Source organism: Rhinolophus hipposideros (genome assembly GCF_964194185.1).
Source record: "Rhinolophus hipposideros genome assembly, chromosome: 10".
Taxonomy (NCBI): domain Eukaryota; kingdom Metazoa; phylum Chordata; class Mammalia; order Chiroptera; family Rhinolophidae; genus Rhinolophus; species Rhinolophus hipposideros.
The window spans coordinates 20,980,800-20,999,338 of record NC_138056.1 but is presented as its reverse complement, the minus strand read 5'-3'; the positions used below and the strand labels follow the sequence as shown (position 1 = coordinate 20,999,338).

At 38.0% G+C, this 18,539-nt stretch overlaps 2 protein-coding genes across 7 annotated transcripts in view; one reads left to right on the top strand and one right to left on the bottom strand.

The window, feature by feature from the left end:
- Positions 1-629: 629 nt before the first annotated feature.
- On the bottom strand, positions 630-2,213 carry RAG2 (recombination activating 2; the record flags this gene model as incomplete). Its single annotated transcript, XM_081063003.1, has 1 exon — positions 630-2,213. The coding sequence occupies one exon, from the start codon at positions 2,211-2,213 to the stop codon at positions 630-632; it is 1,584 nt and encodes a 527-aa protein (XP_080919129.1).
- Positions 2,214-2,534: 321 nt separating this feature from the next.
- The window catches only part of IFTAP (intraflagellar transport associated protein), a 53,298-nt gene continuing 37,293 nt past the window's right edge, over positions 2,535-18,539 (top strand). Inside the window, exons 1-3 of one of the 6 annotated variants that reach the window (XM_081063618.1) lie at positions 2,563-2,693; positions 3,509-3,572; positions 5,806-5,882. Coding sequence is in view for 1 of the 6 variants with exons in the window: in XM_081063621.1 (XP_080919747.1) it covers positions 2,687-2,693 (7 nt within the window). In the remaining 5 variants the exon portion in view is untranslated. Of the gene's footprint in view, positions 2,894-3,508; positions 3,573-5,805; positions 5,883-18,539 lie in introns of all 6 variants that reach the window. The other 5 variants (XM_081063616.1, XM_081063620.1, XM_081063617.1 and 2 more) reach the window with 5 other exon arrangements.

Sequence of the window (18,539 nt, the reverse complement as noted above, 5' to 3'; positions counted from 1 at the left end):
AATTATTTAAAATTTTATTATTGGGGAAATAAACAACATGAGTCTGCACCATGAGATTTATTTTGTGGTCTTTTTTAGTGTACTCTTCACTCATCTTCCTTTATCAGAGGGCTAAGTGTCAGTGGACTTCAGTTTTCAATAAATCTCTCCAAGAATTGGTTCAAGTGACTGGCTTTGGTTCATCATTTGTATACCATACAATGGGAGTGCCTTTGAAGAAAGTGCATGCAGATAACTTGATAAAATGTAACAAACTGCAGATTTCTTTTCTATTTCTTCATGTCAATTGAGTCTATCTATCTATCTATCTATCTATCTATCTATCTATCTATTCATATCTATCATCTATCTTATTATTATTACTGCTTCTGTATTTAAGACTCTTTGAACAAAAAAAATCAGATCAGAAATTCTCATTTAAGATATTTGAGTAAAATATTTGAGCGAAGCATTTTCAAGTACTTAGCATTGTATTATAAACACTTTTAACTGGCACTGAATTCATATAACTAAAAGAAAACACAGGTGTTTTCAATAAATGAAAATAGGCAATCATTTTATCATTGTTATGATTCTTTAAAATAGTTTTTCAAATTTGATGCACTTGAATCTGAAAGGCTTTTGTGAAACTAATCAAACAACCTTCTAAGAAAGGATTTCTTGGCAGGAGTGAGAATTTTCCCAGAACCTTTTTTGTGGAGGGATTTCAGTGGAGGCTTTTTTAAGGGCAGGACTCTTTTTGGGGTTTGCAATGCTCTTGCTATCTCCACATGCTCATTGCAGTAATACTTGTTGCTTCCTTCTGAGAGATGGATGAGCGTGCGTTCTGCCAGATCCATGCACTGGGCATGGACCCAGTGCCCATCTCCATGAGAGCAATAGATCATGGCAGGTTTGTTGAGCTCGGTGGAATAAAATGGTACCCAGGTGTTGATATCCACATCACAAGTAGGGCAGCATGTAATCCAATAGCCAGTCTCAGACTCATCTTCCTCATCATCTTCATTATAGGTATCAAATTCATCATCACCATCAAAACTAGTTGCTTCTGCACTGAAACAAAACTCTTCTGAGTCTTCAAAGGGAGTGGAGTCTCCTGGGTCTTCTGTTGATGTCTGACTATTTGTGAATGCTTTCTGATCTTCACTCACATCATCTTCAGCACATTTCAGCATATAGAAATAGAATGATTCTGAAACAGCCTGTTTATTGTCTCCTGGTATGCCAAGGAATACAGTTCCATTTCCCATGTTGCTTCCAAACCATATCTTGCTGTGCTTAATATCTGGGGTCCAATCTGGGGTCTCCATTTCACGAATTTCAATCTTGTTGTCCTCAAAAGAGACAATGTTGCAGACCATTCTTTTTTGATTTTCAAGCTGATAGCCACCCACAATAACAAATTCATCCTTGTTTGTTTGAGTCAGGATTGCACTGGAGACAGATATTCCTCCTGGCAAAACTGTGCAATTTACAGCTGGGCTACCCAGGGGGAGATCAACCTTTATTCTGTATAGGTTGGCAGGGCGGATGTTATTGGCAAGGGAATGTCCTCCTAGAATATAAATGGTATCATTTCTGGCAATGGAAACATGAAAAGATAGTCCATCTTGAAGTTCTGGAAGAATGTATGATGTAGAGCACCCAAATTCAAAATCCACCAAGAAAATATGGGGCAGGCAGTCAGCTACACTATTCCATTTTTCTGTGGTTCTTTGGGCAGATGGTATGTATGCTCGTCCACCGAAGAGAACTCCCATAGTCTTCCCTCGACTATATACCACATCAATGGAATGACCATATCTGGCTTCCGGCACATCTCCTACCAAGTCTTTCTCAGTGCAGCGAAAAGTAACCTTTTTGTTGTTCTTGCACATAACAGACATGACGTAAATCTTATCTGAAAGCTCATTGTTTGGTGTTTTCCCTCCATGGATAATGTATTGATACTTTTCAGAGTCTAGGCTGCCTTTGAATGTGCAAGTGGCGGGGTAGCGTAGAGGAGGAAGATAGCAGGAATCCTTAGAGAAAACTGCAGGCTTCAGTTTGAGATGGTTATGCTTCACATCAAAATGGAAAACGCCAGTGGGGCAGGACCTCTTGGGCCAGCCTTTTTGGCCAAAGAAGAAAACTTGCCCATCAAAATTCATCAGGGAGAAGCCTGGTTGAATTAAAGTTATGTTATTACTGACTGTTACCATCTGTAGCGACATATTTTCTGATGATGGGTAGATCTTTTGTCTGAAAGAATTATGAAAAACAAAATTGACTTACTATATCACTTCATATAAATCATTGTGTTTATATCCCCTCACATGTGGAAAGCATGTTAAAAATAAAGTTCTCCCATAAGCTTGTAGTGGGACTGAATTAGCAAAACCCAGGCAGCTAGGTAAGCAAAGAGTCACAGAATCTTCCCGCCTAACAAAATCCCAGCCGCTGGGACACGTTTTAGACCGGGACTAGCCTCCCTTAGATTTCTGGGAATTGTAGTCCTGTTTTCCCTTAAAGGACTCACCCCTTGACGTCAGAATGAACTACATTTCCCAGGAATCCGTTCGCTATGGGCCGTGCGGCGACGAGAGTTTGTGTTGCCCCGGGAGAGGAGACTTCTAGGATGTCTCTCTGAAAAAAGACGCCACAAGTGCCAAGTGACTAGATGGGAGCCCAGGAGGAAAACTAGGGAATGGGAGGTGAGAGTCCTTGACGCAGACCCCACATCCGGGTTACCGGAAGGCTGCAGCACCGGGAGGGGCTTCAGGCAGCCCTCTGCCCGGGGGTTGCCGGTGCTTATCCCGGGGCCTCTGAACCAGGTGACTTCGTAGGAAGCATCGCTGCTTCTGGCCCGGGTCGGGTTTCCTGGAACCCGCAGCCTGAAGGACGCGCGGCCGAGGTGCGTGGCTGAGCACTGCGGACGCTGTGACTCCCCACGCAGAGCTGCACCTCCGAGCATCCTTAGGGGTTGGCGTTGGGGAGACCGGGCCACCCACGTTACTTACAAAAGCCGTGACCGCTTTGCAGAACCGAAAGATCAGTGCAGGGGAGAAATTATCTCGGAAAGATGTGTGCCACCCCTTTCGTTAGTTAGTGATAAAAACACAGTAGGTAGACGTCAGCGAGTGCCACGTCGAAGGCCTGTTGTTTTCTCGGTTGCTCTTGCTCGGTTTTTAGGGTCTTTTAGGGAAGTGGAGAGGATTCCTAAACACCTCTCTTTCTTCCTCCCCACCCCCCCCCCTTTCCACTCCCGCTCCCTTTAAAATGGAGTTAGTAGCTGTTATTTCAGACTCTCTTTCCTGCCCAAGAAATTTGAAGTCATTCTTTTCGCAACTGTAATAAGCACACGCTAAGCAAAGAGTTGCCAGAATCATTCAGGAGTTAACATTTTATAATATTTTTAGAAAAGGTATTTACCAGATGAAGTAAGCTTGATACGTTTTTATTCTTATTATCACCTACCTTAGGGAGATGTCGGGAGCCTTAATGATAAAAATACACTCCTTGTTTGCAGGGTGAAGTCCTAGGAACCAAAGGTTAAAGGAAACAAAGTAGCACAGAATCCTCGACTTTTAAGAGTAAGTTGTTAAAATGTTTAAAAAAACTGTGTAAGACAGTGGCTAAGTGTATGGACTCTGAAGGCCCACTGGCTGGATTCAAATCTTGGCTCTGTCACTTACTAACTACGTGACCTTGGGCAAGTAATTTAACCTCCCTCTGCCTCAGTTTCCTCACCTGTAAAATGAGAAAACAATTTTACCTACCTCCTAGGTTGATGTAATTGATGCTTAGTAAATTCATATATGTAAAGGACTTAGAACAAGGCTTTGCACATGGTAAGTCATAGTTAGCATTATGCTTGAACTTACCGAAAATAAGATTGTTAGTACACAATTACCTGCTGGTCATGGCAGATGATATTTATAATGTCGGAGATGATTAGAAGGGCTTTAGGATCTGGGAATCTGGTCAGTGGGTATACGTGGATACTTTTCTAGGCTCATGAAAATTGCATAAGCATATACAATGTAGGTGCTGATGGTGAGTCCAACTTAAATAATAGGAAATATTTCATTCTTTTTGTTGCCCTTTCTCAAACCCCTCATTAAATATGTAGACTCTGAAGCTGGATTGTCTGAGTCCAAATTTGGGCTCTAAAACTTAGTTGCTGTGTAACTATCATGGGCAAGTTATTTTCTCTTTGTTCTTATCTGTAAAGTGGGGATAATATTAGTGCCTATTCATTGGGTTTTTTTTTGAAGAATAAATGGAATAACATGTAAATCACATAGCACATAATAAGTATTCAATAAATGTTAGTTGATATGATATTTTTATTTCCCCTGCAAAGGTTCCTTGGATCTTTTAGGATCTAAGGTCAGTCTAATGAGATGTTGGTGGGGCTTTTTGCCTTGAAGCACTTCTATGGATTAGATGCAATTAATTGCTAAGTATTCTCTTCTTACTGTTAGTTTTAGTTTACTTGGGAGCTTCCTGAAGGCAGGATATTTTAATAGCAATCGTGTGGGTTATTAAACCAAGTGAGAAGTGGTGAATGAGAAAGACTATTACTAAAGTTAGGAAAGCAAGCCTCTCTCTTCCTCAGACGATAGTGGTTTGTAGGTTCAGCAACTTGCCCTGATTATGAAACACTGGACAAGTGTTTTCTTTATTCATGGCCTATCCAAGTAGACAGAAGAGAAGGCGTCTGTGCAACTAAAGGAACTAAGAGGAAATACTGTTGACCCTCAATTCAGTAAATGAAAACCAGAAGTGATTATACGCATCATGCTATGTGGTGATTGTCAGAGAGTTGCCCACTTTTGGGTGGAACGAGCGCCGAAGCCAACGCCTGCTTGTTTTAAACCCTATGAAGGTTGTTAGTGGGGTATCAAACAAGCCATCCAGGGGTAATGGATTCCAGATCCCAAAGGGTGAACATATACCAAGAACACTTGCTTTTAAACTGTAAACTTTAAAAAAATATATTTTCATGGTAGCCTGTTGGCTTCATTTTAAGGTTGTCCTCGGGAGTGTGGCTTCTCATAAACGAAAACATGATTATTGTAGATTAGACAGAAACATTTTCTTGGGCAAGACAAAAGGAGTACTACCCATTTTTCATAGCTTAGCTTGGGTCCCTAAAGATTTCTGACCTGTTCTCTCTTTGATTCCCTGCTATTGGCACACATCATAATTTCAGGGCCCTGAAAACAGTGCTAAAACTGTTGATCATCTCCTCTTGTAACACAGTTCAGATATTTGTGTATTTAATTTTTAAGTTACCCATTTTAAACCATGACCAGATGACTTATGTATTTAAAGAATAAACAGGAACACTGAGTGTTTTTTACATTATCTTGCACTATTTATTTAGTTTTTGAAGTTTTGCTTTATTAACTTGAATATATTTTCACTGTAGTGGATTATTGGATATTTTTCATGGTTTTAATATGACTATATTAGTCACATCCTTTATTGTAAGAGTTTTTAAAAGGTTATACTAGACCTAAAATAATCTTTCTTTAAATAGGCTAGATAAAAACAGGCAGGTTTTGAAAAAGAAGACACTGTTCTTCAACTGAAGGAAGTTTCAAAGTCAACACATTGAAGATTCTTTTTAAAAGACAGAAATATAGGCCCAATAAATTTATACAATTTTCCCAACCCCATGCTAACTTTTCTCAGCAGGGAGATTTTCATTTATGTACTGTGAAGCGAGGGCATAGTTGAGAATCAAAAGAGAACTAATAGTGTGAGGTCTGGATTTGTAGTTTCCTGTGTCTGAACTGACTCTCTTTCCCTCCAAAGAAAAGTACTGTACTCTGAAGCATGAAAACTTACTGATCAGCGTTGCCCATGTTTTCCTGATTGCTCCAAAATAGCAGGTAACCTCATGAAACTGCAGCCACTTAGTGCGTTAACCATATCTATGAATTAACCATATCTTGCATGGCTAATCAGATTTGAGGCATACATTCTTTAATTTTTTTATTTTATTTTTTTGCTGGCAGTAAAACCAGAATTAGGTCTTCTTTCTGGCACTTATGCCAGAATTTATGGGCTAAAATTAATACATGGGCTCTGATGTCACAGGAATTAAATCCTTGCAGAAGCTTGAGACCAGAAAGTCCCATAGTTTCCAAATTCTACATCATCCCTTCCCCATCGGGACACCCATTCCACCTGCTAACTGACATGCTGCTGAAGGGGACATTGTCTTTCCCTTAAAGTTGACAAACATAAGTGCCCATCTTTTAACGTCGGTAGAAATGAAGGTATTGGACCTACCTGCAGGCCAAAGGGGCTGCTCACCCCTCTTTGAATCTTTGCCGCTAAACGAGGTATTAAATGTCAGCACTTGGGGAAGATTCACTGACTGCCCACTCTGACCGTGGCAAGCAGAAGGCTGACGCTAAAGAGAGTGTGTTTGTGTGTCTACAGATGTTCCCGTGAACACTCACTGATCTAAGGGGAGTAACTGACTGTGACCTTTTTTTTTTTTCTTTAGATGGTTGAGGGAGATATCCTCTAGGGGGTACCCTCAAGAATTAACTATTTCCTTACTGGCAAACAGTGCAAACACAGTCCACTATTCATCTGCAAAGACAAAAGAAAAACCTGGTTGAAACCTGATTTATATTTTTATTAAACTTCTTTTTAGAAAAACACAGGCAAAAATGAATATAATTACTATGGTTTAAATAAATCCTATTATGAATCAAATGGGAAATTATTGTTCTTAAAGCAGAGACTGCTAATACCAATGTCAATCATTTTTGACTTTGGATTACTCTTCCATGGTCTCGTTTTCTTTAATGCTAGGCTCAGAAGGAGTTCTAATTATTGGAGGCCTACCAGCAACTTTATAGCAGGGAGCTGCTGTGTAATATTGGACGGTGGAATGATTAAGATGGTGGGCTTTGGCCCACCAAGCTGGCCTGGTTTTCTCTTTGCTGGCAGGTCTGCCAGGTGGAGTCAACTTACTCTCTAGGCCTCAGTTTCCCCATCTCTGAAATAGGGATAACAGAAATATTGACCTCAAAGGATTGTTGCAGAAGATTAAATGAGATGATCTTTGGAGTGGTTAGCCAAGGAAGATATTCCACAGTGGTCTCAATAATAAAAACTATGTTGGTAGCTTCTCTGACCCCCATCCCAAAATTTAACAATCGAAGAACAAACCAAAGGGAGCAAGAGTTGACTTAATTTTTTAATAGACTTTATTTTTTTAGAGAAGTTTTAGATTGACAACAAAATTGAGTGGAAGTTAGAGATTTCTCATATACCTCCTGTGCCACTCATGCACAGCCTCCCCCATTATCAACACCCCCCCACCTGAGGTACATTCGTTACCACTGATGAATCCACATTGACATGTTATTATGCAAAGTCCATAGTTTACATCAAGCTTCACTCTTGGTATTGTGTAGTCTGTGGCTTTGGACAAGTGTCAAATGACACGTATCTACCATTACAGTTTCATGCAGAATAGATTCACTGCCCTAAAAATACTCTGCCTATTCGTCCCTCCCTCCCCCCTAACTCCCGGCAACCACCTATCTTTTTACTGTTTTCATAGTTTTACCTTTTCCAGAATGTCACATGCAGGCCTCCCTTGAAGGTATTGCAGTTTCAGTTCCAGACCACCATAATACAAAAAGTATGGCAGTAAAGCGAGTCATAATCATTTTGCTGGTGGAGAGTCTTGCCTTCAATTTGTAAAAAATGCAACACCTGTGAAATGCAATAAAACGAAGTGTGCCTGTAGTTGGAATCATACAGTGCGTAGCCTTTTTAGTTGGACTTCTTTCACTTAGTCATATGCATGTAAGCTTCCTCCGTGTGTTTTCCTGGCTTGGTAGCTCACTTCGTTTTAGCACTGAATAATATTCCGTTGTCTGGCCGTACCACAGTTTATCCATTCTTCTACTGCAAGACATCTCAGTTGCTTTCAGGTTTTGACATTTATGAATAAAGCTGCTATAAATATCCACATGTACGTATTTGTGTAGACATGTTTTCAGCTCCTTTGGTTAATACCAAGGAGTGTGACTGATGGATCACATGGTAAGTACGTTTAGTGTTGTAAGAAAACACCAAAGTGTCTTCCAAAGTGGCTGTGCAATTTTGCATTCCCACCAGAAATGAATGAGAGTTCCTGTTATATGTCCTCACCCGCATTTGGCGTTGTCAGTGTTCTGGATTTTGGCTGTCCTAATAGATGTACCGTGTCATCGCATTTTAATTTACATTTCCCTGATGACATATGATACGGAGCATCTTTTCATGGGCTTATTTGTCATCTGTATATTTTCTTGAGGTGTCAAAGTCTTTAGCCTATTTTAAAAATTGGATGGTTTTCTTATTGTTGAATTTTAAGAGTTCTTTGTATATTTTGGATAACAGGCCTTTATCAGATGGGTCTCTTGCAGATATTATCTCTATTCTGTTTCTTTTGTAGAGCAGAAGTTTTTAATTTTAATGAAGTCCATTTTATCAATTATTAATTTCATGGATCATGCCTTTGGTATTGCATCTAAAATGTTGTCACCATACCCAAGATCATCGAGGTTTTCTTCTACGTTATCTCTTAGGAACTTTATAGTTTTGTGTGTATGGTTTTATGTTTAGGTCTGTGGTCCATTTTGAGTTAGGTTTTGTGAAGAATATAAGGTCTGTGGTTGGATTAATTTTTTCTTTTTGCTTGTGGATATCCATTTGTTCCAGAATCATTTGTTGAAAAGACTATTTATGCTACTTTGTATTGCCTCTGCTCCTTTGTCAAAGGACAGTTAACTAAATTATGTTTATGTGGGTCTATTTCTGGCCTCTGTGTTCTGTTCGACTGATCCGTGTGCCTATTCTTTCACCAGTACCACACTGTTTTGATTACTGTAGCTGACGTAATTTAAAACAGTTCATTAAAAACAGTTACACCAAGAAAAATATATACCACCCATGAAGTCTATCACCTAACGATACAATTCTTCATTTCTTTGTGCTCTGTTCTAATGTTTATCCGAATACATACACATTTTTACCTAGTTATAATGAGAATGCATTTAAAATAACATTTCATATACACTATGAAGTATAGATCGTATTTTTACCTTTATAATATTTAACAGTTGCCTGCAATTTCACTAAGGAAATGTAACATAGCTTATCTGACCATCCACTCTTGTTGGTCATTTAATCCGTTTCCATGTGGCTTAGATGATAGAACGCAGTGAGGAGAGGGAGACAGATCTGGATTTGAGTCTCAGTTCTGCCTCTTACTAGCTGAATGACCTTTTTGAGGTTCAGTTTCCTGGGATGATACCTGCTTGATTGTGAAGATTAATGGATATAAAGTGTCTGGTATAAAGAGTGTACTCAGTAAATCTCTGATGATGAGGACGATGATAATGATATAAATATATTGGTGTAAGTGACTATTTCATCTTTTTGCAAAATTTTAGGTTCTATTTTCAGGTTGTTTTTTTTTTTTCTTAAACTGATGAGTAACTCAGTTGTTTAGCATATTTTCATCATTTGAAATGTTGGTCCATCCTTTAAAAAAAGCATCGTCTTCTTTTCTAATGACATCCATGATGATTCTTTCTTTGTCTGCAAAAGAGTCCTGGATTATTTCCCTCACCTATTTAAGGTGCTATATAATGAACATGATACTTGAAATTCCAGCATCAATTATAGCTCTCATAAAGTTAACAACATATTGGATATCTCCAACACAGTAAATACAAGATGAGAACCACAACATAGAAACCATGGGTAGGTTTAGGCAAGTGTTTTAGCCTTTGCATTTTTCTAACACCAGAAAACAGGCAGTGTGTTGCTGAATGTGTTAGTCATCTCCTGAAACGAGAAATTAGCAATACATTTAGAAATGAGTTTTAAAACCCTGAGCCCTTGCCACAACATTAGGAGAGCATTAGACTTGCAGTGGTCTCAATCTAGGTCCCAGTCTACCAAAGTGCTCAGCATAGAAACTAAATAGTAGTTTCTATGTACATACAATAGTGAAATAGTAAACAGTATTTACTGAGAATCCACTGTGGATAGTCATGTGGAGAAATAGAAAAAAATTCACAGAGATAGGTCTTGCCCTTAAGGGACATACGAAGCAAGTTTTGCTTGTGGATGTACACACCTCGTATTCTTCCCACATTCACCCTTAAAAGTACTTAAAAGTTCACCAAGAAACCACAGGTTTCACCAAGAAATTATAGGTTATTCAGCCTATTCTTAAACCTTGAGGCAGAATCAGATTCCCTCTTGGACTGAAATATATTGATTTCTCCCACCTTAAATCTAAGAAACAGTGGACGATTAAAGGATACAAAGTCAGTGCAATTTCAGAATAAAATAATTTTTATTCCACAGGGGAGATCCAAGTAATGAGATTCTGATATAGTAATTGAATAAAAAGGAAGCATAACTGGAGAAAAATAGACTGTCAGAGATGGAACGCCAGCTTCAAATCCAGTCCCTTTATTTTTACATTCGAACTATTAATAATAGGTAAGGCCAGAAAAGTTAAATAACTTGATAAGGGTAACACAGCTGCAGGTGTGTGTGTACACGGTGGGTTGAGGCGAGACGGGAGAAGCATTCTCTGTGAACTCATGACAGTGTTTGTCGAAGTCCAGTGCACCTCTCAAGCATTGCCAGCCCCATTTTATAAATGGAGAAACAACTGAAATTACATTGTTGCTCAGTGAGTTAATCAATGTTTGAAATAAGGTCAGTGGAAACTTTTCATAGCATTTTGATAGTCATGGACAATTCAAAAAGTTTTAATAAGTGGCTGAGTTTTAATAGAATCATATAAATAGTATAGGAAAGGGAGATGTTTGGCTTGTTGAGTAAATCCCACAATAGGAGCCACAACTGAAAGTGGCAAAGAGGAGAAAAGAGGAAGGAAAAGGAACTATATAGAGGGAAGCAATCTACAGTTAGTATGATGGATTGTCAAGAGAAGAACATGACAAGTGACTTGTCATTTTTTATTTAAAGCAATTAATTAAATATGGCCACCTGACCAGAATGACTGATATTTTCCTATGTTCCATGTTCTCTGGTTTAAGGTAGACACTTTGCTTTAAAGTTAAAGGGAGAAAAAAAAAAGTTAAAGGGAGAAAGATTTCGTTACAATGTTGTACTATAACAAAAAAATTCACTTAAAAATTTTAGAGGAGGGAATTTGTGTTTTTAAATTTCTACCTTTGAGTATAGAAACCATGTTGGTAAAAAGAAATTGTGTGTGTCTGTATGTGTATGTGTTGTGTACATTGAGGCACAATTGAAAATAAAACGCTGAGAGTGATTAGAAGCTAGGGAACCACTCTATTACCTCTTCAAGCCCACTTATAATTTCACATTCACAAGAATTTAGAATTAAGTATAGTTGGGAAACACATTCTTTAAAATCTTATTTCTTTTAAGAGAATGTCAAATGAAAAGGTCGATTTTATTTGCAAGAGCTGGCGTTTTGAAATGCTTAGAAATGAATTCCTGCAAACAGAGTTGATTTCGTTTGGTTGGCCTACACCTGCTTCTTAGTAGCTGTGCAGGTTTTGCTTTCAAGCAGGTTTTCTGGTACTATTACAGTACTGTGCACTGTGCAGGTGGCTGGCAGGCTCAGGAAGCTGGGAAACTTCAATCCAGAGTGGGTGCCTTTGTGTTACAGTTGTCGTACAGATCAAATCAGCGTTAATGGGACATTGCATTCCATACGCATGTGGGATTGTCATGAGCTAATACATCTTTTATGGTTGAAATATTATTGCGTGATTATAGAGCTATCCAGTAGACTCAGAAACTACTGCCTTACAGATTCCCATCTTTATCAGGCGCCTTGAAAAAATGCTCACTGAAACACTCATGTTTTCGTGTGTAACTCACTGACATAGTTAATCACGTTCCTGAAGCCAGGAGATCAGTTCTGAACGTGGTTGGCACGTGTATTATACATTTTCCTTGATCATTATACTAGTGTAGAGGTCAACTGATGTAGGAGTTTTGTCAGGATGTGAAGGTAGGGTATTTACTTGTGATTACCCACAACTCTAAATTTTTCACAAAAGCAAATGAAAGAAGTAAAAATGGTAGTGAAAGGGGAGTCTTCTTGATTTCAAAAACAGTGCATTTTCTGACATTTGTCTGATGGGTATATCCTGCAGATTCTATGTCCACCGGGAGTGAGCAGGGAGAGGAAGTTTGAATGCTTAACTGTTTGTGTTATTCTTTGTTTAATGGAATTAATGACTGTGTAATTGAAAACAGTCTAATACTCAGTTGACCTGCCTCAGTGAGTCAATGCAGATATTTCTGGATAGACTTAAACAGCTTGGAGGAAGAGTATATTTTGGAGAAATAAAATTGATTTTATACAATCTGCTGATGAACAGCAAGGCGTAATGAATGATAGCCTCAAGAAACCTCATTACAGTAGCTTGCATGAATAAGCAGGAAAGGGAAGCAAATTTTTCAAGAGGAAAGTTTCTGCTTAAACATGTAATTTTATAGATTAGTATTATTCCCATCCCCCAGAGCTTTCTGCAGGGGGAAAGCAATCAGTGTGCCTGAGTTCCAACATTCTCGGTAAAACTTTCGGTGATCATTTTCTTCTCCTAAACTTCTTTTGCCTTAATTGGCTTACCCTTCTTCTGCTCCTCTTCCCCTTTTTAAACTTTTAATTTTAAAATAATTATAGATTGACAGGACAGATTCACATGAAGTTGCAAAGACATGTACAGATTCCAAGCACCTGTGGTCCAGCCTTTTGCATTATTAACACTGCAATGTTACATTGTATAACTGTAGTATTACAATTTCAGAAATCGATATTGGTAGAATCCACAAAGCATGTTCAGGTTTCACCCGTTATCTATACACTCATTTGTATTTGTGAGTAGTTCAACTGTATCACACATGTAGACTTGTGTAACCACCACCACAATTAAGATACTCAGGAACCACCATCACAAGATTCACATTACCCCATTTATATCCACATCCATTTCCTTCCCTCATTTTCAACCCCAGCAACCACTAATCTGTTCTCCATCTCTTTAATTATGTCATTTCATGAATGTTTCATAAATGGAATCATGCAATATGTGTACAGCCTTTTGAGGTTGGCTTTTTTCACTCCACATAATTTCTTGGAGGCTCATCCAAATTATTGCATGAATCCATGGTTTGTTCCTCTTTATCGCTGAGTAATATTCCATGGTATGGATGTACCCCAGTTTGTTTGCCATTCACCCATTAAAGGACATTTGGGTCGTTTCCTATCATTACAAATATAGCTGCTATGAGCAATCATATACAAGTTTTTGCATAGATGAATAAGTCTGTATTTCTCTGGGATAAATGCCAAGAGTGCATCTGGTAGTTTGGATGGTAAGTCCATTTTCAGTTTTGTAAGGAACTGCCAAACTGTTTTTCAGAGTGGCTGAACCAGTTTGCACTGCCACCAGCCATGTATGAGTTACCCCACTTTTTCTGCATCCTTGCCACCATTTGGTGGTCCCACAATTTTTCATTTTCTCCATTTCTAGTAATACGTCTGTAGTGGTATCTCATTGTGGTTTTAATTTGTGTTTCTCTAATGGCTAACGATATTGAATCTGTTCATGAGGTTATTTGCTTTTCATATATTCTCTTTGGTGAAATGTCTTTCCTCCTTTTTAAATTGGATTTTTCTTTAATGTTGAATTTTGAGAGTTCTTTATGTATTCTGTATCCTAGTCGTTTGTGGAATATGTGACTTACAAATATTTTCTCCCAGCCTGCAATTTTTCTTTTCATCTTCTTAACAGGCTCTTTCACAGAGCAAAGTTTTTATTTTTCTGAGGCTTAATGTATCCATTTTTTCTCTTGAGGATCATGCTTTTGGTGGCAAGCCTAAGAATTCTTATCCTCATCTTAGCCCTGTGTTTTAAAGGTCATCTATATATTTTTCCTGCTTTCTTTATAAAATCCACTATTTTGCCTTGACATGTTTTTGTTGTTCTTATTCCTCTTACAAACTTCATTTTAAAATGATTTCATTCCATTCCATATTGCTCTAATTTAAAAATAATCGTGAAACAGGTCATTAGAGTCATGTTACAAAAATGGAGTCCTATATTGACCACATAGATTATAATCCTCTTTAGGTGAGGAACTAGATCTGTCTTTATTAAAGCAAACTTTATGATATCTGTGTTCATGGTAAGCAAGTAGTGAGCCCACAGTTTTTATTAGATGCAGTTTTAGGATGGGTGGCTTCTGTTTTGCTTCCTTAAGATGCAATTTTGTCAAGAAAAAAAGGATAGCTATGGTATGCATACTACTGAGACCTCTTCATCGATGATAATACAACTTTTCTTTCTTTTTTTTCCCAGAGTTTAAAAAACATTTTTAGTTGTTTTGCATTAGAAAGATTTTTCTTTTTTTAATTAAATTTATTGGGGTGACAATGGTCAGTAACATTACATAGGTTTCAAGTGTGCATTCCTATAATACATTATCTATATATCACGTGGTATGCTCACCACCCAGAGTCACTTCTCCTTCTATCACCATATGGAAAACAGTATGGAGGTTCCTCAAAAAATAGAATTACCATATGACCCAGCAATCACTCTCCTGGGTATCTCCCCCCAAAAATCTGAAAACATTGATCCCTAAAGATATATGTACTCCGATGTTCACTGCAGCGTTATTAACCGTGGCCACGACATGGAAACAACCAAAGTGTCCTTCGATAAATGATTGGCTAAAGATGTGGTATATATGCAACTTCTCTTTCCCAAGGCTTTGTAGTCAACAGTAATCCCAAGCCTTTCGTGCCTCCCTCTAAAAGCTTCCTTTAATATTCACTGCAGAGGTGCAGAATTTATGTAGAAGCGGAGATGGCTTATACTAACAACTTTTTTGGTGATAATGAAGAATTCCATGCCTTTTAAGTGTTAGATTGGATTTGTTGGGATAAGCTTATGACGTGAAGTGCAGTGTATTATTTGATGTTAGAATTGTATTTTTAAAAATCTCATCCTGATAAAAAAACAGTCGAGGAATTTAGATCGCTTTCTAGTTCGTAAGATTTGTGTTTATGTCTTCTCTTTATTCCTTTTATCTTTTCCTTTGTTTTCTTATTTTTATTGGTAGGTGTCTGAAACAACAGTTACTGGGGTACAGAATGTAGTTGGGGGCATGACTATACTTATCTAGGGTGAGAGTGCTGCTTTTTGCTTTATTTGCTGCTAACTTCATGTATACCTAAAAATGCATAGTCATGAGCATATCATGACTATTTATGGTATGAGAACCACACAATACTCCTCATCAGAGAGTCATTAGTGAACAAAAACCCCACCTAAAATTTCTTTCCCAGAATCATTCATGTATTCTCTATGATTGGACTAGCTCTTGACTCTGAGAATCTGTAGTCATTTCTTTCTGTCTTCTTAATATGATCTAAAAGACAAAAAAAAAAAAAATTAGAGATGCAAAATAGGTGTAGTTCAGTCAAGGAAGAAGAAATCAGTTCATACCAGGTTTCTTTTATCATATAAATAAATTGGTGCAGTTACAATGCAACTTGGTCTTTTTGAGGTTTGTCCATTTTCCAAAATATAAAAGGAGACCCATCCTGTGAAGTACCAAGGTTGATGGTTTCATTTCCTTAGGCAAGGCAAATTATTTTAATAATATCCCATCTTACCTTTTCGCACAGCAAGAGATTTTTGTTGAGCAGAACTATGAAAATTTGAGAAAGTAGGCTTTGATGTCCCCTGTAAAACTCTTTAAAAACGTGTTATATCTTGTTTTTAAGTGTCAGTGGTGAACCTCACAAAAAAATCTTGTTTTTCCCCCCCAGATATGCTCTGCTGTTAAAAAGCAGGGATTGCACTTTACGAGGAGACGAGCTCATGGCAACTTGTATCCTAAGGCTCACCACTTTCATCTCTGAAAGTTGCATTTTGTTTAGGTTGGTTGCATCAAGCAGGGATCTGAAGATAAACATCAAAGATGTGCTTAAATTAATGGTGATAATTCCAAACACCACATTTCATCATAATGTCCTTTCGGAGAGCACACAATGGTAACTGGCTTGGGTAGTGGTTAGTATTTGATAGAAGAAAACAGGAGTCTGGGAAGATGACATATTATCTCTCAGTGACTCGAAAAGAAGAGAACTCTGTTCCCAACCAAGCCTGTTTAGTAGTCCAAGCAAAGCAGTACATCCTCTCTGTTTCCTAGTGGGGGCTGTGATTGTGAAAGTGTTACCCGTAGGTAGGTATTTACACATATTTACTTATCACCACAGTTTGTTCTGGGTCTTTCATGTGACGCTCTAAGTCTGAAAACAAAACCCAAACCCAAACAAAGAATCTTGTCATCCAGGTAAGTGTCTCTCTAGCTCTCTTTCTCCCTTTTCTTTTTTTAGAAAATGCTTTATGATAAAAACACAAATGCACGTGAATAGTAACTGCAAAAGCATTTCTTCCTTTTAGAAAACCACGAGGATTTGCATAAACCACTTGACTGTCTGGTAAATGATTGTCTGCTCTGTCAGTCCCTGGGGACTATTAACATTAGGTTATTTGTATTCTGATAGGTAAGGAGAGTTCTAAATTTGAAGGTGGGTATTTGTTAAATGCTTCGAATAATGACAATTTGTGACACTGGATTTTCCCAAAGTCTTAAAAAAGTCAAAAGAAACATAACCTCTTCTGTATTGTGATAACCACAGGAATACAATTAAAGACCTTGAAGGATTGGGAATGTGTGCTGTGCACAGCCTGTTGATTATTTGCTTTTAGTAAAACTGACACGTGTTAAGGCTAAATACTCAAAATATACTTACCAATTTGAGAATTGGAAAGACAGTGTAAAGCACTTTCTGTTATCACTCCGAAAGCATCCGTAAAGAGACATGTACAGCAATATAAAACACAAGTGTGGCTTCTGTGTGGTACTTGCTTGAAGTAGAGTGCCTGAGATGGTGTGAGAACAAGATGGATGTAATCCAGTCTTAGACTTTCGTCGGGGTCCAGTTCAGGAAAAGCAGATTGACATTCTTGGAATTAAGGACTTCTTGGAATCAAGGACATGACAGTGAACTAATAGCCACCTTTGAATTTATTATTTTTCATCCAGCAACCGCAAGCATAATTTATTAAACTTTGGATTGTTGGAATTTGGCAGTGTTACAGGTAAATTTGCCTAAACCAGAACTGATCCTTTTTCTTATACTTAATTATTAGTTACAAATAGCTTGAAACAGGTTCTTTCATTTTGAGTTAATACAGAGCTGCACATTTTATTTTTGCCTGGGATTTTACAACACCATGTTTACCAGGGATTGTAACGCCTGTGGAGTTATCTGATGTATCCTAGCTAACATCAGTGCCTTCAAAGTCAGAGAGGTGACAGTCAAACCAAGGCCTTGTGTAGGCAAAGGACAGAATACTAAGACCCATCCAGTATCATCACCTTGTTCATCATGGCTAACGTTTCTCGACATGCCATGTAGCCTTCTTTAATCCTTATAGCAACCCTAAGAGGTACATTTGGCTTCACACCCTTGGGGTCAGATGTATTTTAGAATTCAGAATTGTTTTGGAGCTTAGAAAGGTAATCACGGCAATGGCCACATATTACACAAAATCTCTAGTGGGATCTGGGAAAGCACTTCAAAAGCAAGCCAATTAGTATTTCTGCAATAAGTATATGAATAGTGACACTGAGTGGAATAAATAAAAGTCATAAATACTTTACGTTAATTCAGTTCTTGCCTCCAAATGAGTTTGGACGTCAGCTTATGAAAACATTTTTGTTTTTTTCTGGTGTATTTTTTTTTTTTAATAAATATCAAATAAATAAAGTTAATAACAGGTGACAGATTTTTACTCTTATTTTAGAAAAATATAAGAAGCTTGGTGCTTTCTCTCCCTGTTCTACAGTTTGGAGAACCCCTCTTTTTTGTTATCCCCCATGAATTATACTGACTACTTAGGCAGTAATTACGCTCCTGCTTTCTGCAGATAGGCAATTTTCTCAAAGCTCTGTAAGAATGACATTTCATACAGAATGAATGGAATTTAACAAGATGAAATACAAGTAAAAACAAAGTTCAAACTGTGTAAGGATTGAGGCATTGTGTCTTAGCTGACAGGCATGTAGTTAGCTGTACGTTAAATGTGAGGGGGTCCCCAGGAATGTGAATGTGATCTTCAGCTACACAGGAGGTGTGTCACATTTAGAATGTGAGCATTAGTCAAATCTTACTGTATGCAGACCATATCAGGAGAATTGTCTTCATCTGGGTGGCCTATTTTAAAGGAATGCAGGCAATGTGAAATCTTTTCCAGGTAGATTGATAAGGAGTATGAAAGGACATGAAGCCACGTCAGGTAAGGCACAGTTGAAGTATTTTACCAGCTCCTAGCAATATTTGACTATAATAACTGCTCAAATGAGCACAGGTGCTCCTCAACTTATGATGGGGTTACCTCCAGATAAACACATTGCAAGTTGAACAC